At 43.6% G+C, this 23,352-nt stretch overlaps 1 protein-coding gene across 3 annotated transcripts in view; it reads right to left on the reverse strand.

The window, feature by feature from the left end:
• Positions 1–7,853: 7,853 nt before the first annotated feature.
• The window catches only part of CTTN (cortactin), a 29,207-nt gene continuing 13,708 nt past the window's right edge, over positions 7,854–23,352 (reverse strand). For 2 of the 3 annotated variants that reach the window (XM_028728486.2, XM_028728474.2), the window contains exons 10-17: positions 21,690–21,800; positions 19,736–19,791; positions 18,685–18,754; positions 17,592–17,740; positions 13,872–13,979; positions 12,441–12,624; positions 11,713–11,781; positions 7,854–9,627 (exon numbers count right to left, since the gene is read on the reverse strand). In XM_028728486.2, the coding sequence (XP_028584319.2) occupies positions 9,491–9,627; positions 11,713–11,781; positions 12,441–12,624; positions 13,872–13,979; positions 17,592–17,740; positions 18,685–18,754; positions 19,736–19,791; positions 21,690–21,800 (884 nt within the window). In that variant the 3' untranslated portion in view covers positions 7,854–9,490. The remainder of the gene's footprint in view (positions 9,628–11,712; positions 11,782–12,440; positions 12,625–13,871; positions 13,980–17,591; positions 17,741–18,684; positions 18,755–19,735; positions 19,792–21,689; positions 21,801–23,352) is intronic. The other variant, XM_028728480.2, reaches the window with a different exon arrangement.

Below are 23,352 nucleotides of genomic sequence, written 5' to 3' on the forward strand. Positions count from 1 at the left end.
AATATAATTTTCCAGAAGGTTGCCTAGGAGCATCATGGTAGATGGATTTTTCAGTTGGAAATGGGGAATACTCAGTGGGATCTAGGTACTGCTCAGGGTAATTATGCAAGGGGATTGTAATACTCTAGCCCAATGTTTGATACTTTACTTTGAAGGGAGTTTCAAAACCAGCTTGCTATAGAGCATGGGTGCATAGCAAACTGATTTTGAAACAGCTTGAGAGTCTATGGTTCAAAGCAAAATAGCCTTTAAAAACTTCTGAGCAGGGTCATTGTTGTTTGTCAGACACAGAATGTAGAAAAGGTGGCTTGGCTTAGGTAAGAATGCGTATCTTTATAACACTCCACATGCCCACTTCCTCAGGATCAGATCCATTAATCCAGTATTCAGATATCATAACAAATGGCTTATATTTCAGATGCCATGCTTTCTTTAGGTTTGAAATGCTAGGAACATTTTCCCCAACCTATGTGAGCATTTGTTGTTTAGTCGTTTAGTTGTGTCCGACTCTTCATGACCCTGTGGACCAGAGCACACCAGGCACTCCTGTCTTCCACCGCCTTCCACAGTTTGATCAAACTCATGCTGGTCCATGGACAAAGACAGCAGTGCATTTGATACCTTGCCCGTTTTCAATGGAGGGGGGGACATAGAAAAGAGGGGGAATCTTCTTCTGGTGGTGAGCAGAACATGTTGCTTTTTCCTAAAGATTAAGAAAGAGTGGATGAAAAAAAACTAATGAGATTCTTAGTGGCGACCCTTCTGGTCATTTTGATTTGTTTATTTCATTTATTGTATCCTGCCTTTCTTCCAAGAAGCTCAAGGTGGTATACATTTTCTCTCCTCTCCACAGGCCCCCCTTCACAAATATTGTGAGGTTGCTTAGGCTGAGAGTAATAATAATAATAATAATAATAATAATAATAATAATAATAATAAATTTTATTTATATCCCGCCCTCCCCAGCCGAAGCCGGGCTCAGGGCGGCTAACAACAATCAAATAATCCAACATTTTTTAAAACATTTCATTATAAAAATTAATTACAAATTAAACCAGGGGTGGTAGTTGTTTTGTTTTGTTTTGCTTTGTTTTGTTTTTGTTGTTTTGACTAGGACATTATACTTAGTATCACTTGTATTTTATAATATAGAATCATAATAAACACTAATGGAATATTAGTTTAAATTTAAACAATAAGTCAAATGTGTACATAGCGTGTATTTGAACATGCAGTTCCTTTTCCACTGAACAGTTACACTTATAGCAAACTGCTTCAAGGAGCACATAGCCCTATCTGGAACAGCACATTTGCATACAGTGGTGCCTCGCAAGACGAAAAGAATCCGTTCCGCGATTCTTTTCTTCTAGCGGTTTTTTCGTCTTGCGAAGCGGATTAGCGCTATTAGCGATTTAGCGCTATTAGCGGCTTAGCGGGCTTAGCGGCTAAGCTGTTAAAAGGCTATTAACAGCTTAGCCGCTTTGAAAAGGGGGGGAAGCAGGAAAAAAATGGCGAGACTCGCAAGACGTTTTCGTCTTGCGAAGCAAGCCCATAGGGAACTTCGTCTTGCGAAGCGCCTCCGCAACGGAAAACCCTTTCGTCTAGCGGGTTTTCCGTCTTGCGAGGCATTCGTCTTGCGGGGCACCACTGTATATCTGTAATGTTGGGATATGCTTATGCTGCAAAGTCTGTTTCTTTCTGCTTGTGTGTATTTTATAGGTGTGCATAGCCAGGAGTCAGCAAACTTTTTCAGCAGGGCCCTCCTTCTGTCCAAGGTCCACTGTCCCTCCTACCTTGTGGGGGATCACACTATATTTTGAGGGGGGGGTGAATGAATTCCTATGCCCCACAAATAACCCAGAGATGCATTTTAGATAAAAGCACATTCTACTCATGTAAAAACACCAGGCAGGCCCCACAAATAACCCAGAGGTGCATTTTAAATAAAAGGACACATTCTACTCATGTAAAAACATGCTGATTCCCAGACTGTCCGCGAGCCGGACTTAGAAGGCGATTGGGCCAGATCTTGCCCCCGGGCCTTAGTTTGCCTACCCATGAGAGAGCCAGTGTGGTGTAGTGGTTAAGAGCGGTAGTCTCATAATCTGGGAAACCAGGTTCGAGTCTCCGCTCCTCCACATGCAGCTGCTGGGTGACCTTGGGCCAGTCACACTTCTTTGAAGTCTCTCAGCCCCACTCACCTCACAGGGTGTTTGTTGTGGGGGAGGAAGGGAAAGGAGAATGTTAGCCGCTTTGAGACTCCTTAAAGGGAGTGAAAGGCAGGATATCAAATCCAAACTCTTCTTCTTCTTCTATATTTATTTGCATGTATAAGCACATTTGGGACGCGGGTGGCACTGAGGGTAAAACCTCAGTGCCTAGGACCTGCCGATCGTATGGTCGGCGGTTCGAATCCCCGCGGCGGGGTGAGCTCCCGTCTTCGGTCCCAGCTCCTGCCCACCTAGCAGTTCGAAAGCACAATTAAGTGCAAGTAGATAAATAGGTACCGCTTTATAGCGGGAAGGTAAACGGTGTTTCCGTGTGCTGCGCTGGTGCCGGCTCGCCAGAGCAGCTTCGTCACGCTGGGCACGTGACCCGGAAGTGTCTCCCGACAGTGCTGGCCCCCGGCCTCTTAAGTGAGATGGGCGCACAACCCTAGAGTCGGACACGACTGGCCCGTACGGGCAGGGGTACCTTTACCTTTACCTTTATAAGCACATTTGCTCTCCTGGATCTCACGCATTAGACTAGCAGGAGCAGAAACAATGTTCCAGAATTGTGATTCCCAAACAAGAACTACTACAGTACATAAGGTAAAGGTAAAGGTACCCCTGCCCGTACGGGCCAGTCTTGCCAGACTCTAGGGTTGTGCGCCCATCTCACTCAAGAGGCCGGGGGCCAGCGCTGTCCGGAGACACTTCCGGGTCACGTGGCCAGTGTGACGAAGCTGCATCTGGCGAGCCAGCGCAGCACACGGAACGCCGTTTACCTTCCCGCTGGTAAGCGGTCCCTATTTATCTACTTGCACCCGGGGGTGCTTTCAAACTGCTAGGTGGGCAGGCGCTGGGACCGAACAACGGGAGCTCACCCCGCCGCGGGGATTCGAACCGCCGACAATGCGATCGGCAAGTCCTAGGCACTGAGGTTTTACCCACAGCGCCACCCGCGTCCCACTACAGTACATAATCTTACATATAATCAAACTAACCCTATACGGATTTAGATGTGCCCAAGCCTCCTGAAATTAAATGCCTGTATAGAATCAGGCAAAAGCACTCAACCTTTAATAAAAACAACAAAATGAATTGCAGCTAATGCTAGAAGCAATAGCTAAAGAGGCCACAATCCATTAGTGAGGATTTGACTGACAATGGGGCAGATGAGTCCCATCGCTACAGCAATTTGTTCCATCAAAGTACAAATTGTAGGGGAAAGTGGAAGAAAGTCTATGAAGTGCCATCCTTGTCCTTTCCAGGAACTACTGGTCTGAGCATTTCAAAACACACCTGAAAACATGCTGGGTTATTTTTATTCTGCTCTAATTATACAAGGAGATTGGACTGGAACCCATTACACTGTAATTTACAATGAGTTCCCTTCACTTATCCCATTCATGAACAAAATTAATCTGAGCTGTAAGCCTGACAGTTTGTTGGTGTTCTGGGTAGCCAATGAGCCTGCCTTGCAAGTTTACAATGCTTCCAGTTACCTGAGAAGGAATTGGCAGCACACCAAACCACAGAGTATGTAGCAACACCAGCTGCTCCCCCAGCAGCCATGCCAGTTGTTTGTTTATTTGCTACACCGATCTCCTGTCTTTCCTCCAGAGAGCGCAAGGCTGCATACACGGTTCTCCCTCATCCATTGTATCCTCAAAAAAAGCAAACAAAAACCACCACAGTGAGGTAGGATAGATGAGACCCAGCAGCTCAGGGAAGGATGCACCATGGGAGAATACCTTCCCACAGCTGTATATGGACCAAAAGAGCTGCACAACCAACCCTGCTGCTTTGAAACAACATGTGTTCTGCTTGCAGGAGATCCCAGGTGCAAAGCCTGGCTATGATTTCCCACTAAGAAAAGGCTGGGAGGTGCTAGAGCAAAGAGAGCACTGATGGCCTGGTTCTCATATCCCCCAGGTTGGCTTTTAAGCATCATTCTAGCTACTCGCCTTGATGCCTGTGTCCTGCTCCCACTACCAGAGGCGATAGGCCTCTAAATACGAATTGCTAGGAATTACAACTGGGGAGAATGCTGCTGGGCGTGGTCTTCTGGCTGGCTGCTGGAAGAGCAGGAAGCTGGATTAGATGGGCCTTTGGCCTGATGTAGCAGGGGGGTTCTTATGTTCTTATGTAGTTTCTGTCCTATGACTCCTGCACTGCAGGAAGTTAGACAAGATGGCCCTCAAGGTCCCTTCCAACTCTGTATTTCTATGATTCTGTGATTCTATCCAGCCACACCTTTCCTTTCTGATTTGCCTGGACCTGCTGATCATTGCCCAAACAAATATTGCAGCCCACATTCCCCTTCCACCTCATGCTATCTGACTACATCATTCTGCACAGGAGTAGTAACAGATTTGTTACCCTTTTATTTGTGGGGTGTGTTGGCCTTGCAGCCCTTTGGCAATCCATCAGCAGAGTCTCTGGCTATAGCACATCCAAAATACTCCATCCCTGGAGACTTAGAGCAGATCCTAAAGCCCTCCGGACCATGCAATGGAAGCATTGGATTGCACTATAATTCACTCGTCATATTAAATCATCTTAAAACCATCTGCTGAGAAGTCACTGGTCACATAACTGTTGATTTAGACAATTCAAAAGCACTTTAACCAATTTTCATCCAGCAGTGCTGTTTATAAATTATTTACTCAACTGGTTAAAAGCATAACTGAAATCCGCTAATCATTTGCTATCATTGATTTTAAAAGAGGCCAACATAATCACATTATGGAAGCTCATGTTTCTGCTTGGGAAGGTAGTGGTGCCAACTATGGACTTCCCTTCTCTTCCGCTAGCCCTGTTTACACTGTTCATTAGTAACTTTCATGTTAAAATCCAATTTGCTTAATGTGTCTATTTATTGAATTAGTTTAGTTTTTCTAAGTGAAACAAAATGGCTTTGAATATGAGCCTGCTTTAACAGGGAGTAATTACTTCTATCCACTGAAACAGAAACATCTGAAGCAGAAATGGTTGGCTTGGGAAGCATTCGTTGCAGCCCAGTCTCCTGCTGACCAGCCTCAAGGGTTTCACTTCTGAAATCTGAAATTTCTTATTTTTCCTGGAGGGAAAAGGAAGACTCTGCAAGGGAAAGGAAAGAATGGAGGAGCAAGATGTGCAAACCCACCACTGAGGTAGGTGCAAGCGGTCTCCAAACCATGATTCATTTCTTCCCAGTTCCAAACCACATTTGAAAATTAAACACATTGGGTAATGGATTCCCCAACCCCCACCCCTTAACAATTCTCCTCAGCCTCAAGGCTTTATATAAAATAAATTGGATGCAAGAACATTCTTCACCATCTCCTTAAATCTTGCCATCTGTGCAAGCTAAAAATAAAGTAGCAGCTTAAAGAGGGGCTTTATAAAATGCAGCACAGAAATGCCTTAAGATTGGCTGGACTCTCTCAAGAAAAAAAAATTATGCTAGGTTACTCCCAGTGTTGAGCACCACAGCCAAGATTGCGCTCTGTTTTTCTTCGCAGGCTATTGAAACCTTCAGGATTTTATTCTGTTAATCTGTAAAGGAGGGTGGGTCAGACCGAGTTAGTGGCTGTACTGGAAGAACACAAACAGCAGAGGGAGTTGTATTCACTCTTAACACAGAATGTAACAAAAACCTTTCCCCCAGAGAGTCTTTATTTTATTGGCAGTGCTAGCAAATAAAAGCAAGTTTGTGTTGAAACAGTTAAAAATTCCAGGGTCTTTACTAGTGAAGCCACATTTTTGGGATCTCAGCCTGCTACAATATGAGATTTATGTCTTCATAGCACTTTCTTCTATCAGCTAGGTTTTACAGGGTCTGGCTGTTTTCACTGACTATCCTTTCAAGTTTCAGGCTTCTGCAATCTTCAGAAGATACTATGTGTTTGTACATTTTAAAGGTAAGAAGAGGAACCTGTAATTGTAAAGATGCCTATCCTCAAAAATACCACCATCATGTCCCAAGAGATCATAATTACAGCCGTTCCTTTTCTACAGCAAACTCACTAGCTGGAATGCTGGCTAGGGCAAAAGTAACTGGTTAGGGGCCCATCCTGTTTGTTGCAAAAACTGCCCTCAGCCATGGCTGCTTTGCAGCAGAGAGTAGGAGCCAGAGCTTGAAAAGGTGACTTTGCATGTTAAATGTGTCATTCTTGGCTTTAAAAAGCTTCCTGTCCAGGCAGAACTATGACAGAGGCAACAAGGGAGCATTGTATGTAATGGGTTTATTCTGCACAGCAGCTGCCGCCAACTATCAGTAATATACCACAGACTTTCAAAAAATAGAGCAAGCTTTTTCAATACAATAATCAGAGGACACAAACACAATCATGTTGTTGGTGGGTGATTCACATTGATCAAGCTGTCTGTAAGCTACCCCGCTGGTTTCCAAATTATTTATTTTCTCTCTTTTTCCTCCCGCTATCATTAAATCTGACAGAGATGAGGAATTCTCCCAAATAGGCAAAATGGACCCCAGGTTTCTCACAGAAGCAACATAGGAAGCTTCATCAGGTAGAATGAAATGTATTTACAGCTATACTGCCTTCACCCACCCCACAAAAAAGTATATACCTTTAAAATATATTTACACAGGGGGTCTTGAAAATGACTTGACTTTAAGCCAAGCACAAATCTTCCATATATACCAGTTGTGAACCATTTCATAAATTACATAACATGAGTGTGTGTGTGTGTGTGTGTGTCCTAGTCGTATCATCAATTCCGTCAATCCTAGCCCCCTGACAAGTGTACCAGAGTTATAGATTGGAGGGGGTATCACACCAACTGGTCAGTTTGTTCAGCCCTTGAGGGCTCTAGGGCCTGCTTCTCCATTTAGGTAAGGTAAAGGTAAAGGACGGTCAAGTCTGGTCAAAGGCGACCATGGGGTTGTGACGCTCATCTCGCTTTCAGGCCAAGGGAGCTGGCGTTTGTCCACAGACAGCTTTCTGGGTCATGTGGCCAGCATGACTAAACCGCTTCTAGTGCAATGGAATACCGTGCTGGAAACCAGAGCACATGGAAATGCTGTTTACCTTCCCGCTGCAGCGGTACCTACTTATCTACTTAAACTGGTGTGCTTTTGAACTGCTAGGTTAGCAGAAGCTGGGACAGAGCAATGGGAGCTCACTCCGTCGCGTGGATTCGAACTGCCGACATGCCAATCAGCAAGACCAAGAGGCTCAGTGATTTAGACCAGTCCCCTTCACTTTCCCCATGTCTACACCAAGGCCACTTGCCATCTTAAAAAGCTCTGCTGGCTAACACTGAGCCCACTATGATGTATTAGCTACATATTTTGCAGAGAAAGCAGTTCATATCCAGGTCAATTTAGTTGCCCTAGTGAATACAGAGCTAGAGATGGGTGGAATTAGCACATTGATTATGTTGTACCCAAAGATGCAGACAATGTGCTCAAAGGTGTAAGGTCTACTGTGTGCTCCTTTGACCTTAAGAGTCCTTCCTGGATGGTGAAATCTGCTAGAATTGGGCTGTCCATGTGGCTTACCAAAGGTTGTGGATGCCTCATTGAGAGCTGGAGTGACCAAGGCTTTCTCACATACTCTGAGATAGTTTTGTGTGTTTTTTAAAACTAGCTCAGTATGTGAGAAAGCCTTTAAAACACACACACAAACAGGCTCTGCAGATGGTTCCAAAATTTTATTTGAATATTTAATTTACAAAAAAGGAAAAAAGGAATAATGTACCCTATGAGGTGTCCTATGCAAAACTTGGTAAGATTAACTGCATATAAAATCCGGCCCAACCCAATGTAATACTATTAATGCAATCAGGAGACAAATAGAAACCAGTGGGAAAGGAAACATCAAGTAAAAGTGACATTCTTCTTAAAGATTGTCCCAACTAGTTAATTCCACCCCCCCCTCACGATCCCACCCCCAAGGCCGCCTTCCTAGATACACTGTACACTGCCATTTTACATAAATATTGTTTTAATATTCCACTGGGCTTACTTACGAGACTTTTTCACTTTTTCTTGCTCAATCAGTTCCTCCCTGAATTCCTCCAGTCAAGTAGAAATGGACAGGACACACACACTGAACACGTCTTTGGTAGGGATGCTCATGTGATCAAAATTAGTGACTAACCCAATATTTGACTTGTCCCATTGAAGTAGTAGCAAGAACTTCAGCTTAACGTTTGGCAAGAGGCAGACACACTTTTACTGATTTGTATTACTGGCAGTTTCAGCTGAACTTATAAAAAAAAGGTGGTAGTTTTCTACACATTGCTTAGTAGAGATTATCTGCAAGGTTTTAAGCTCCTCTTATTAACATTCCTTGAGTGAAATATGGTTGCATAACCAGCTTACCACACAGCCAGGCTTCTCCCACTTCCAAATCATAAAAATCCAGTATGTATGTATATACCTATTGCCTCATTTTAACCTTCAAGGCAGCCGTGTTATGAACTGCATGCAACAGATGGGTGTTATTTGCAAGACAATGACAACGGTCACTTCTTGGCAAGTCTCTAAGGACCAAAAAATCTCACAGTGTTCTGGGCACGGAGAAGAAGCAAAACAGGGTTTTCTTTTGCCAATATATTGGGAGGCTTCCACTGGAGGAGAACACAAGACAACAAATGCTTATGGCAATGGCATCAACCCTCTTGTGGACTGAATGAATGGTGGCTGCACAAGGGAACTTTCCACTGGATTGCAGTCCTCAAGAAAATATTTTTTAAAATGTATCTGCACTGGATCCTTCCTATTATCAATATAAAAAGGTTTTTCCTATGGAGCAATTGCCATCAACTGCAACTCCTCTCAGGTCCTCCTGCTCTGTTCCCTATATATGGAAATATGATATATAAACTTGCACGCCTGAGATCTGGGAAGCTGACAATGAGTAGCTGAGAGTACGGTCAGAGTACTAGAGCAGCTGGACATAATTACTTGGGAATTCAGCACACAAACAGCTACAAAATGAGACATGCAGTTGCCATCAGAAAGAGCTAAAAATGCCTTGGAAATTGTCGGGAACACCATCACCAATTTGGCCAAAAGGAAAAGCCCCCATTTTCAAACCGCATTAAAAACCTATGACAACAGGCTGAAGTGGGGAACGCGAGAGTTACAATATATTAAGCGATTTCTGAGCCCATAAACATTTGTAAAAGCATCGGCAAAATATCTTAAATATAAAAGGAATATGTATAGACCCCCCTCCATCCTCCGGAAGAAAAAGAACATGATTTGTAGTGTAATAAATCAGACGAATGATCACGGTATTAAGGCATAAATGGTAGGACATTATTTCCTATTGCCTCAGCTCGACATAATTAGCTGGGAAGAGCCCGTATCTGCCTTTGCACACTCCCCTCCACCAGCCATCATCGATCATTTCAATGTTTGTGATGATGTCGTCAGGATCAAAGGAAATTTCATCATCCCCAGCTGTGGAAAGAGCAGAAGCAACTCTCCAGTTAGTATCTCATACAGATATAAAAGGGGGTGGGGTGGGGGAACGGGTAAGGTACTAAATAATAGTATTTGCAATTAGTTAATCTGTGTTCAAGCAGGGTTCTCATTGATGGTTATAAAGAGGGAAAGGGTCTTTGGTGTTGCAGGCTATAGGTTACACCCAAGACATGGGAACACAACTCTAGATTGCACCCGAGATTCCAAACTTCCATATGAAATACCTTAATTCTATGAGAAACGTGTGATTCTTTTGCCTAGGTGGTACACGAGAACAAGATCGAAACCATTGAAGATTGTTCGTGGCATGTGTGTGCCAGATCATGCCATCACCAAGGACTACTTCCAGATAGGATACTTGTTTTTTAATGGTCAGGCATGATGAATAAGTGTGTTTGACATTCACATGAGAACTCTGCCAGGCCCTTTGCTGATCTGCTGTGGCACTGGGGTCTTTGTCTTCCAGATCACCTAGCATGGCAATCCTGCAGTGGAATGCTTACCAAAAGGGAAATCCCTTTGAAGCAGATTGCAAAAGGGAGACTGTTTGGCCAGGATTCTCAGGGGAATATACTCAGCATACTCAGTATGGTGAGTGACACAAGCCTTGCAGAAGGAAGGGTAATCCAAATCCCAAGAGCGAAACAAAAAGGCTTACGTAAAATCTTTCATAAAACTGGGAGAGTTACCAGTTATTTTTATCATCTACTCACTCCTGCCATAGATGTGGAAATATATTTTTGAACCTAGAGGTGGAGCTAATAACTCTTTCCCCAAAAGACAATGTGGATTCTGCTTTGGAGCGCTATGTGGCCAACTATTTGGTGTAACGAATTACCACAAACTGAAATTCAGTGGTCTCAATCAGAGTAAGTGATTTGAGCAGAAAATACTTCTCTGCCATATAGTAAAGCTGTGAGATGTAGCCTCATTCCTACCTTCTTGGCTTCTGAGATACCATCAGGTGTTGCCTACACACCTTAATAATAATAAATTATTCATACCCCGCCCATCTGGCTGGGCTTCCCCAGCCACTCTGGGCGGCTTCCAACAAAATATTAAAATACAGTAATCCATCAAACATTAAAAGCTTCCCTAAACAGGGCTGCCTTCAGATGTCTTCTAAAAGTCTGGTAGTTGTTGTTCTCTTTGACATCTGGTGGGAGGGCGTTCCACAGGGCGGGTGCCACTACCGAGAAGGCCCTCTGTCTGGTTCCCTGTAACTTGGCTTCTTGCAGTGAGGGAACCGCCAGAAGGCCCTTGGCACTGGACCTCAAGTGTCCAGGAACAAAGATGGGGGTGGAGACGCTCCTTCAGATATACTGGACCGAGGCCATTTAGGGCTTTAAAGGTCAGCACCAACACTTTGAATTGTGCTCGGAAACGTACTGGGAGCCAATGTAGGTCTTTCAAGACCAGTGTTATGTGGTCTCAGGGGCCGCTCCCAGTCACCAGTCTAGCTGCTGCATTCTGGATTAGTTGTAGTTTCCGGGTCACCTTCAAAGGTAGCCCCACATAGAGCACATTGCAGTAGTCCAAGCGAGAGATAACCAGAGCATGCACCACTCTGGTGAGACAGTCTGTGGGCAGGTAGGGTCTCAGCCTGCATATCAGATGGAGCTGATAAACAGCTGCCCTGGACACAGAATTGACGTCCACCTCCGTGGACAGCTGTGAGTCCAAAATGACTCCCAGGCTGTACACCTGGTCCTTCAGGGGCACAGTTACCCCATTCAGGACCAGGGAGTCCTCCACACCCACCCGCCTCCTGTCCCCCCAAAACCAGTACTTCTGTCTTGTCTTTAAAGCAGGTGCGAGGGTTAGAAACTTAGTCAATATTCTCACCTACTGAATTTCGCACCTACCATTCCTGTGCTTGTGCGCTGTGTTCAGAAAACTGCAAAATTTATGACACAGCTCTGAAAACGTTCTGCATTGTATGAGATAGTGCTTTTTGAAGAATATTGTGCGTGTGTGTGTGTATGCTCAATATAACCCCATGCAAAAAAATTTTTTTAAAAAAAAACCAGAACTGCAGGACTAAGAGTATGTGTTGCTTACCAGCCTGGTAATCATATAAGGCTATCGCTGTTATTCCAAGTTCGTTTTCGTATTCGTAAGTAGTTTCATCTAAAGGGAAAGGGACACATTACTACTATGCATGACACAATAAAAGGATATGTGAATTTCATAAACTCATGCACTAACATGTAGTCTGACACTTAAAGTTGGTCTCTCCCATATTCAGTTGCATCACCCAACATAGGTTCTAATCACCATTTAAGATCATTTTTATTGCATGAAGCCAAGACCTAGTAGGCTGCGGTTGCAATCCTAGACATGCTTACTGGAGAATAAATCCCACCAAGAGGGACTTACTTTCAGATGCCTAGAATCATTAGATATCCCTGGCCCAGCAAATGCCCTATATGTAACGCCATTAGCACCTTACAAGTCAAGCTAATATGCCTTTTCCCCAGCTTTGTTTTTCAGAAAGCACAGGCCCCAAATATTTATAGGTTTGTATCTGATGCTACTCTAAGGAGCTCAATACAGCACAGAGAGGCTTCCCAGGTAAATCTGCTGCCCAGCATTAGCTAGACACAGCCCTGCATAGCTTTAGAAAAAGAAGGAACCGTCTACTCAAAAGTATTACCTCCCAGCTCCTGTCACTTACTGAGTGTTTTCTAGCCTGAACATCTCAAACTACTAGATCTGAGAACAGTCTACCGTTGCCTAAAGCCATGACCCAAGAGCTCTCTCCTAGGTCAAAAGATAAGCTGACGAACCTGCTTGATACTGGTTTCCTGCCCCAGCCACTTCATACACCGTCTCAGATTCATACTCCGGCTTCCGCTGACTGACTGCTTCTTGGTAGTCAGATTCTTCAACTTTGTTGTTGGTTTCTGGCTCGTGTGCAGCTGAGTAATTTGCATTTGAATTCTTGTAGCCAGACTCAAAGGAAACGGCATCCTAGAGGGAAGGAGAGGCGGCCAGAATATAACAGGCAGAGAGAACTTCAAGTACACTGTTGTTACAGAAATGCAGTTGTTACTGCCTCCCTTAGGAGGAGGAAACCTCAACCCTGGAGGAAGGGTGGTGGGGAATGCAGGGAGTCTTAAGGCCTGCTCCAAACCACAGCCTGGACTGGCATGTGTTCTTGAACTGCTGCTTGCCTGCACATAGGGTGGAGAGGAAAGTGCACACAGAGTGTGTGCACATGTGTACACAAGCACACACCGAGAAACCTCTTTTTTTGCATATATGCTACACTACAAAAGTGGAAGTTACATTCATAGCTCCATCTGTTTTGCCTCTGACCTCCCCCCCCCCCCCACAGCTGGCACGAGGCTCTCATAATGTCCCTGTTGGGCTAATAAAAGTGCCCCACCCCTGGTACACAGGACACAGTGCACACCATATCCACATGAATGCATATATGGCTAAAGTGTGCAGGGGAAGGACACCCCTGTGCCAGCCCCCCGCACCCCCAAATGCTCATCTGCTCCACCTGACACAGAAGCCCCCTTTAGACCTTCCTAAGTGCTTTCAGCTGAACATGCTTAGAAGCCTCCCCAGGACCAGGAACTCCTCCTTATCAGAGTTTTCAAAAATGAGGAGCACATGAAGACAGCCCATAGACTGCTTGCATTTTGGAGACTGCTGCAAGCTGACATTTTGCAAGTGCCCTTCCTGTGAAGATACACAGCAAGTGCCTTAAGAGAGTCCGACAGATCAATTCCTTGGCAAAGTAATTTGGCAGACTCGAGGAGCTGGGATGGTGCTCTGCAACAACCGCATGACAGTCATTGTGGGAATACAATTGCACAGCATGTTTGTTCATTATACAGCTGAAAGTCTGCTCTTCACTACCCCGTGATAATTCATTCAAGCGTAGTCTCATTTCTCCCCATGATCTCTCCCTTGTCGAATGTTCCAAATTTAGCATAGCAAATGTGATTAAATTTATTACAGTGTTATTGTCCTGAGTGGTATAAGGCAGCTTCTGGTGATGCCCCTGTTGGAGTACTTGTAAATATAGCCCAACATTTTCTCCTCTCACAAGCAGAGGAGGCACAGACCTCTTTCGCAGCACTTCCTACCTGACAGGTAGATGCCAGTGATTGTACCTGAGAGCTTCAGCATGCAAAGCATTTGCCCTTCAGCTAGGGTTTTGGTTTTTTCCTGTTTGGCTACATGACTATAGCTAGCAAACTAACCTCATAGACTGGACTTGACGGCAATTTTTCTTCCACAGGCTGCAGTGCGGGAGCAGGAACAGGAGTAGGAGATGGAGGTGGAGTTTGTTTCTTGGCTTTGGCCTGTTCCTTTAAAAGAAAGAGAGAGAAAACAAGAGTGGGTGGGAGGGAGAAGAGATATGGATCAAAGCAAGATCTGTAGCACAGACATGACACAACAAGAGGAGCAGGAAGTTTGTGACCTGCACTTAACGCGCAACACCACCACTAACTTGCCCCTCTATGAAAAAGTGAGAATTTGTAAGGAAGGTAACTTATTTTCTGCAGCAGTTTCACTTATGGAGTCACACTGCAAGAGGCTAAAACAGAAAGCAGGCACAGTGAGGAGAATACTTAACAGTAAGACTATGATGAGGTCGTCCTTTAAATCCTCCACAAGGAGTTACCCTGCAGTTACAGCTACAAGGAGCATGTAAGTCAGTGTGACCACGCTGAGAGCTTGCAACTCAACATAGTCAGTGGCAAGCTGCATGAATATGGCAACCAAGTTACCCCACTCATGGGCTGACTCTTATGCCATCACTGCTGCCCCATGGAGCAGCACCGTGGCAGTGTGAATGGGCTGGCAAGTATGCTATTTCCTTCACAGGATCCACTTGCAAGGAGAATCTCACACCATAAAGCAAGACGCCTGTACTTCCTGTTAAGTTCTTCCTTCACCTGTTTTGTTGCTTTCTATGTATCCTTAAGGGACGCGGGTGGCCTAGGACTTGCCAATCAGAAGGTTGGCGGTTTGAATCCCCGTGACGGGGTGAGCTCCCGTTGCTCGGTCCCTGTTCCTGCCAACCTAGCAGTTCGAAAGCATGTCAAAGTGCAAGTAGATAAGTAGGTACCGCTCCAACGGGAAGGTGAATGGCGTTTCCGTGCGCAGCTCTGGTTCACCAGAAGCAGCTTAGTCATGCTGGACACATGACCCCGAAGCTGTACGCCGGCTCCCTCAGCCAATAAAGTGAGATGAGCACCGCAACCCCAGAGTCGGCCACGACTGGACCTAATGGTCAGGGGTTCCTTTACCTTTGTATCCTTAAGCATGGGGGGCTGGTTCCCTTGCATTAATTCACCAATCAGGCTTCAAGCTCCTATTTTTAAAATGGTCTCAGAACATAATGGCACTGCATTTTCCAATGCACCAAACATGACCTTTCTGACAAGCTGATTGGACTTAAGGGTAAAGGACAGGGAGATGAAAGATGGCCCAAATGTGAACTGCCAGGTGGAGCACTGTCAGAGGCAGCAGCTGCCACCAAGACAGTGGGAGTCAGAAAGGAGTTTTTGCAGCCTCCTGTTCCCGAGACTCCCAGAAACAATGATGCCAATTAACGGCAACTGGTGTGAGGTGGAGCAACACAGGTGACACAGGTCACCATTTCTGGAGCAACAAGTGTGCAGCACCCCTATGACAACTGCCAATGGGGTGGAGGAATCCCATAGCCAGAGTTAGGGAAGAAAGGCACCCCAGGATAGGAGATTGGGTCAAATAATGCTTCCGGGTGAAAGCTGAAAGAGTCACAGAAGGAAGGGCAGGCCCCTCTTGTCGCTAGATACATACAGCGAGTACACTTGTGGTCAGCTGCTTAGTGTAAACAATTGTGGAAACGGCAATAGTTAAATCTACTATATCCTACACATTTCACTTTATGTATCCCTATTTCCACATTGCTGCTGCTACTGAGGGAGGGAAGAGGGTACTGTGTGTTTTTGCTTTCTATTGTTAGTGTATTGTATTTGTTGTATTTTTATACTCTTCTATTAGCTGATTATTTCGCTGTATGTATCTTTATTTCTCTACCACGGCTGATTAGTGAAATTGCTGTAGGATTTATTAAGCACTGCACTTTTAAGTCTCAGTTGTTCGCTTAAGTCAATATATGTCTGGGCAAAAAGTCATGGAGGAATGCTGTTTTTACAAGGAGACTATATATTTTTACACTGGCCAGGTGCTTATACAAAGAGGTAAACTATTTTTAGTTGCAGTTGTACTGATGAACTGTTGCTGCCATGACTTTGTGGTTTAGATGATATATTACTGTGTACAGTTGTTTTATCTACTGGCCGTCGGCCGTCCTGAGTTCCACGTTGAAAGAAGAACAGGATATAAGATTTGTGAATACATAAAATTAGTAGCACTGGGTTATAAGTGATCTGTTCATTGTTCCTGCCATAAACATTTAGGTACTGTGCATTTCCCTAATGGTGAATTACAATACACAAGAGCGATGACTATAACATTGATTACTACATATCTCCCCACCCCCCGCAAGTAAGCATTGATGGGAAACAAGTCTGTAAGTCTTCCCTTGTCTAGTTAACCCACTAACAAGACAAGACATACTACAAAGCTGGGAGAGGAACTTATTTTTCATTTGTAGTCCCAGGGCTGTGGTCTGACACACTAAATTGTTACCAGGTGTTGTGAATGCAAGCAGTACAGGACTGCTGCATTTCATTTCACGGAGCCCACATATTCTGTAGCAGACAGGCAATTTCTTTCTACATCAGTGTCTCAAAGGCAGGAGTCAGAGTGGGTGGCAGTAGGAAGACCCATGCTGGGTGCTGCTGCTAGTAATTGTCTCCAGATTAAGCTGCACAGCACTTTCTAGGACTTAAAGATAGTCCAAAAGAGGTAGGCATTTAGGAGCAATAATCTAGTATCTTTGCTCATTAGAAATAAAAGTAAAAACTACCACTTTGCTTTTCTCTTTCTTAGATTTAAATGACATCATCAGGGATACAGATCATATGATGAAGAAAGGAATCGGTTGGGAGCAAGGACATAGCCAAGTTACATTTCTTTAACAGAGAACACTCAACAAAGGTTGCCGCTTTCCAAGAGACAGAGGGCGGGGGGGGGGGGAGAGAAAGAAACCCTTCTAGTGTATTTATTCCAGCTGGCTCTACATATTTTACTGAGGAACTGCCTCTGCATTTTGCCAGCTACTTAACTCAAACCTTACAGGGTGAGAACATTTTAAAATTGCTCAGCCCCATGCAAACATCCTTCTCTATTGTCTAGTTGTGTGCCCCTGTCATAGGATCAAGCTTTAGGGTCATAAAGGAGGCCTGCCTGCCATCTTCAGGACCCAATTCTATCCCACTGCAGCTCAGAAATGCTCAGCAATGATTCTCTTGCCAGCACCAGAGCAAGGAAATCCGGGGGCTGAATGTCTCTGCTACAAGTAAAGCTAGTGGCCTATAGGATGCTAGCGATACAGAGTTACACCAAGAGGTTTCTTAACAATAAAAGGAGCAATTCAGACGGAGGTGGAGGGCCTAACAGGGAACACAACATGGCTAGAGGTTTCTGTGTCCAGTCCAGACACAAAATGATTGGTTGACAACAGCTCACATTTCATCAGCAGAAACTTTCTTTTTATGAGCTTCGTCAGTTGGGATATATACTGCAGTGACAACCAGAAAGCAGGGATCCTAAGAATATCTAAAAATAGCTTCCTTCCCTCCTCATAGTTTTGAATCCATAGTTTGGATTACAGCCTAATTAATGAATCCTGGAACTAGGAAGACTTTACACAAACAATAACCAGACCTATTTATAATATGTATTCTAGTTCTGAATCTAGAACTTTTAAAGTTAACTATTTTCAAAAAACAGAACAAAACCAATTCTGACTTTTTCCTCAAGGGTGGGGGAGGGTGAAAGGCCTAGCAATGAATTTCACTGACTTCCAGCGTCCTCCTGGCTTCCTCTTGTTCTTGCTTGTCCTGTGCCATTCTTTGAGCTCTTTCGACTTCCGCCTTCCTTCTGTCCTCCTGCTCTTTATCCTTAGCTAGGTTTTCAAAGTTAGCTCTGATGTTGCTGGTTTTGTTATTTGCTGTAATAGTAGAAATATTGAGACGTTCATTTGACAGGGCAGTTTCCTATGCAAACCTCCACAACATGCAGATCCAGAGTTAACTGGTAACCAAAATTAAGACTAAGCGAATTCTTTATACTTAGAAAAAGTAATGTAATCCCCTGAGAAGCCTGACTCATTCACCTTCCTACTAAAAACAGATGCTGCAAAAATTGGAACATATTGAAAGTTCAGGCCCAAATGACTGACTTAAAAGTTAGGAATTCGGGAGTCGTTCCAGCAACAAGGCCATGGATTAGCTGACACGTTCAATTTAAAATGATGACTCCCTTCCTGAGCAGACAAAAAAGAAAATACATTAGAAAGTCCATCCAATTTTTATTTCGCCATTCCAAGCATAGAAAGCTAAATACACCTAGGAGGTTTAGTACTTATGCAGATGCAATGGCTGCACTCCCATGTAATGCTTAAGCATGGCTTGGCATTATGAGGGTGAAATGCAGTAAACCTCAGGCTCACAAACCACCACCACCCCTGAAATGTTGCTACAAGGAGTTGAGAAGTTTTCCTTTCATTTATACATTAACCACATTTGATCGGCCATCTGAACTTGGGAGAAACTGTGGCTCGCCTTAGCTTAATGGAAACTAGTCACCTTCAAGCCATAATTTAAGAAGCTGTCTTGTTTTCATTCACCATAGTTAAGATTAACTTGGGATTCATTTGCAACACTAAACCGTGGTTAATCCAAAACAAAAGCTGAAAGTTCAGGAATCTCCTTGTGGCTGTGTCAGAGGTGAAGAGAGGAGCACACAAGCCTGAGATTCACAGCCCCTCATCCTCATAATGCTAGGCACTTAGGCCATCAAGAAGTTAAGATATTTTAGGTATAAGGGCAACCTAAACCATAAACAAGGAAAACATTGGACAGAGATTTTCAGCATTTTAAAATATAGCCTTACCAGCTTCCACCGGTTTGGTCTTCTGGTATGTTGAAGACAATTTCTCAATATCTTCAAAAGCTGATGCATTCTATCAATAAAAGCCAGATGAGGTCACAAACATATTCAGGGACAAGATAACAAGCCATTAGAAATGCACACAACAGTTTTATTTAAAGAAGTCATTTTTATGCTCCAAAGTTGCTTTTCATGTAGAAGCTGCATGTTCTCAAAGGTGACATGTGGACTCAAAACAAGTAAAAAGGCTGTGTGATTTTAATAAGTATCCAGACAAAGCAAAATGCCACCTGACATTTGGCAATCTAATGACAAATGAAAAAACTTGGATGCAAGAGGTGTTTGACATTTTTTTATAAGTAAAATGAAACACAGAGCTAAATTTCAACTGAGCAGAGAACTCAAAAGAGCAAATCTCAATTTCAAGCTTTAAGTGCACAATGATAGGAGGTAACAAAGGGAACAGATGCCTCTATCACAAATATATGAAGGTTCAACAAATGAGTGAGTAGACATGGTTACAATTGCACTGAAGGTTGAGGATGCTTTTATGAACTGATCCCTGATACTTTTTACGTTGCAACACTCTTGTTTATGCATTTGGACATTTATATGCTACATTTTTGTAATGTTTTTCTACTTCTTGTGAGCTGCAAAAATTGCAGCTGATATGAATTTCCTCACAATTTTTGTTTCTTAAAAACAAAACAACAAAAAAACACTTTCATCATCCACCAGCCACACGTGAGTATGTATATATACCTAAGAAAGGATCTATTTTCCAGAACAGTATCTGTATTAGTCCGCTGTTCTAAAAAATAAAGTAAGAAGCTCCTTTGCATACTTATTCAGAGGGGATTATTTCTGAGCAACTCTGCATTGGACTGGAGATTCTAATCTGAGGCAGCCATTATAAAAACTGATGTCAGTGGGTATTTATTCCACATTATTTGATGCAGACAATTTATCTCCGGCTCCACCCATCATCAGTTCCCAGACAGAAATGAAAAGTTGCCCATCCTTGCCATAAGAAATATTTTATTTATGGTCATACCTTATCCATTCGATCTTTCTGCACGCCATACTTGCCACCAAAGCCTTTCGAATAGTCTAAAAACAGGACACAAAAAGGACTAATTGTAGGTGATTGTTTCTACCCCTTTTGAGTTTTCTCAAATGCAGATGAGTATTGAAAGGAGCTGCATGCTTAAGAGTTCCCAATGACTGCAGCCAAGCAAAAAACGGAAAAGAAGTAGATGAAATATATATATACATATATATATACTTGTAAGATTTTGGAAGAAGTGTCGGCAGATGTGCAAGCTACAGTGGGCCAGATTCATGCTTCCACATTCATTGGCTGAAATGACACTGGATGACCGCTGGCAGGAATCAAGCAAAGAAAAGGATGCTCTCCCTCTCTGGACCCAACACCTCTGCCTGCCACACACCACTTCTACAGAAGAGCCTTGGATTACTCTACTTCTAGCATTTACTTCTCGCCACTTCTGGCATTCACCATGTCAATGAATGAGTGTTTTAAATGCCAAAAAGACACAGATATATATATTGACCAGATATATTGGCTTTGTATCCAACCAAGCCATAGTCTTCAGTAGACACATTGAAAAGCACTGAACTGACATCAGTCAGTCCCACTGATTTCAGAGAGTCTACTTTGAGCAGGGCATTGTCTCATTACAGATTGACAACAGAAGTACAATTAAATGCTGGATAGACAAACTTCAACAAAACACACACACGAGGGGGGGGGGACTGAAGGAATGAAATACTTCTTATTTATGGAAGGATCTCATGGGCTACCTTGCCTTATTTTCATCAAGGAGATTCTGTGTAAAGAGAGTTTATATATTTATCTATCCACCCAAAACACTGGAACCAAATCACCTTTGCCTAACGTTTCAATGAAGACATTATTTCACATGTTTTATATTGAACTGATACACTGCATGAAGCGGTGATCACTAAAAACAAAATCTCAAACCTTCTAACAGCCAAATCAGGGCATAATTTTATATCGGATGGATGGTGCATGAATTTAACATTGCAACATATGGAAACTACTGTACTAGTTTTAGGAAATGAATTGCACATGGGTTTTCCTTTGAAGAAAGAGGCAAGGGAGCTCTCTCTCTCTATATATACGGTATATATACAGTGGTACCTCTGGTTACGTACTTAATTCGTTCCAGAGGTCTGTTCTTAACCTGAAACTGTTCTTAACCTGAAGACCACTTTAGCTAATGGGGCCTCCCGCTGCTTCTGCGCCACCGCCACGCGATTTCTGTTCTCATCCTGAAGCAAAGTTCTTAACCCGAGGTACTATTTCTGGGTTAGCGGAGTCTGTAACCTAAAGTGTATGTACCCTGAAGCGTATGTAACCTGAGGTACCACTGTATATTTATATGTAATGTTGGCTAGGTTGATTTCACAGCACATGGAGAAAAGAAGATAATCTCACAGTGGTGCCTGTTATGCTATTTCACCCATTGCATTTAAAGAAAGAGACATTGATGTCTGCATTTTTAAGCAGTATTATCAATTTCAGCATAAACCTAAAATGTTGGCTTCTTGTTATGATGGAAGAAACTCAACTGTTTAAGGACGTGGGTATCACAAGTGACATTTCCTGAACAGAAGCAACCTTGCTATGGCAAAGACTCAGGCTTTGTAGGCCAGAATCAAGAACCACACAAGGCATGGGAGAGGTCCACTCTTTATATATCACAGAGTCCACACTCAAGCAATACTATTGCAGACGACTGACCTGATACGCACTTGCCAAAAATAATAATAATGAAGAATGGCTGCCATTAGCTTTAAAACATTCAACTAAAAATTGTGGCGATGTATTGGGATGATATGATTCAGAGAGAAAGAAATGTTGCCATGAAACTGCCCGAGGGAGGTGCAGGGCTTTCAAAGAGAGCAACTTAAGTCTGTGGTAGATGTGGCTGCACTGGGTAAGTTACAACTAGAAGCTATGCCTTGTTGCGATTCGTGCTTCGCTAGTTTCTCCTTGTAGTCAAACCCCACAGCTGAGGAGTCCTGCCTCTCTGTTTGAACACCGAATTTCCCTCCGAAACCACTCTTATAGTCTGAGAAATCCAGGTTATATCACGAGGAAAAAGAAGCAAGAGGAGAGAAGGAGAAGGACAGGAGGAAGAGAAACATATTTAGATACAACATGAGGGAACCAAAAAACAAACGCTATTAAAAAGCCCCCAAAAGTATTAATTTATTACCTGCCCCTAACCCTAAGGTACCAGGGCAGGTTGCAACAATTAAAACACAATGTTAAAAAACAGATTAAAACAACTTACAATCACAAAAATTTAAAAAAATCACAAAAGTAAGGTGGGTCCTAAAAATATGCATCTCAAGTATCACAGAAGCTAAATAAAGAAGTTGCCAGACACCTCTATTGGGATGGAGAACCACAACTTAGGGGCTGCCAGAGAGAATTTTCTTTCCTGGGCCACCCCCTCCCCACAGCATCTGAGGGTAGTGGAACAAACAAGAGTGCCCCACTCTATCAATCTTAGAGCTCAAGGGGGTCCAGTAGGGAAGGAGCTGGTCTTTCAGGTATCTAGAGGCTGAGTCATTTAGGTCTTTAAACACTAATATGAGTATCTTGGAGCCAGAAACAAAATGGTAACCAGTGCAGCTGTTTTAAAACAGGAGTTATGTGCTATCTAAATGGAGCCACAGCCAGTAATCTGGCCATTGTATTTTCAACCACTTTAAGTTTCTGAGATGTCTTCAAGGGCAGCCCCATTTAGAGCACATTGCAATAATCCAATCTGGAAGTTACCAGTCATGGAGTGTAATGGCCAGGTCATTTTTGCCCCAAAGGGGCTGAGGCTGGTGAACCAGCGGGATCTGGAAAAAGACACTCCTAGCCTCTAAGCCCACCTGAGCCTCCAGTAACAAACAGTGCTGAATCCAGGAACAGACCTGCTCCTCCCAGGGGAGTGTAACCCCACCCAGGACAGGTCATCTCCTCACTTCCTGGGTGTAAGCAGTGTTTCCCAACCTTGTGCCTCCAGCTGTTTTTGGCCTACAATTCCCATCATCCCTTGCCACTGGTCTTGCTAGTCAGGGATGATGGGAGTTGTAGTTCAAAAACAGCTGGAGGCACAAGGTTGGGAAACACTGGTGTAAGAACTCAGAACACATAACACCTCTGTCTTTCCAAGATTCAGTCCATCACTGTCTCCAAGCAATTGCCTCTCCCAACTCAGATGGTACAAAAAGAGAAAGGTGGATGCCATCTGCATATTGATGGCACGTCAAATCTCCTGACGACAGCTCCCAGTGGATTCATATAGAGGTCAAATAGCATGGGGGACAAGATGAAACCCTGCAGGACACCACGGGATGACTCCCATGGCGTTGAACAGTAGCCTCCCATAACGACTTTCAGGAACACATCATGCAATTCAGAACCAAAATACACATTGAGAAATCTTATGGTTCCAAGACTGTTTTACTTCAGATTGCAGCTGGGAGAAATCACAGCTTGGAATGCCACACGTTTGAAAGCCCATGCCAAAAATCCCCTGCATATACATAGCAATCACACCAAGGAGAAGAATGTGCTAAAACTTTCTCTGATATACCCATCTTTTCAAAAGCAGAACGCATTTT

This window comes from Podarcis muralis, chromosome 1 (genome assembly GCF_964188315.1).
Source record: "Podarcis muralis chromosome 1, rPodMur119.hap1.1, whole genome shotgun sequence".
Classification (NCBI taxonomy): Eukaryota; Metazoa; Chordata; class Lepidosauria; order Squamata; family Lacertidae; genus Podarcis; species Podarcis muralis.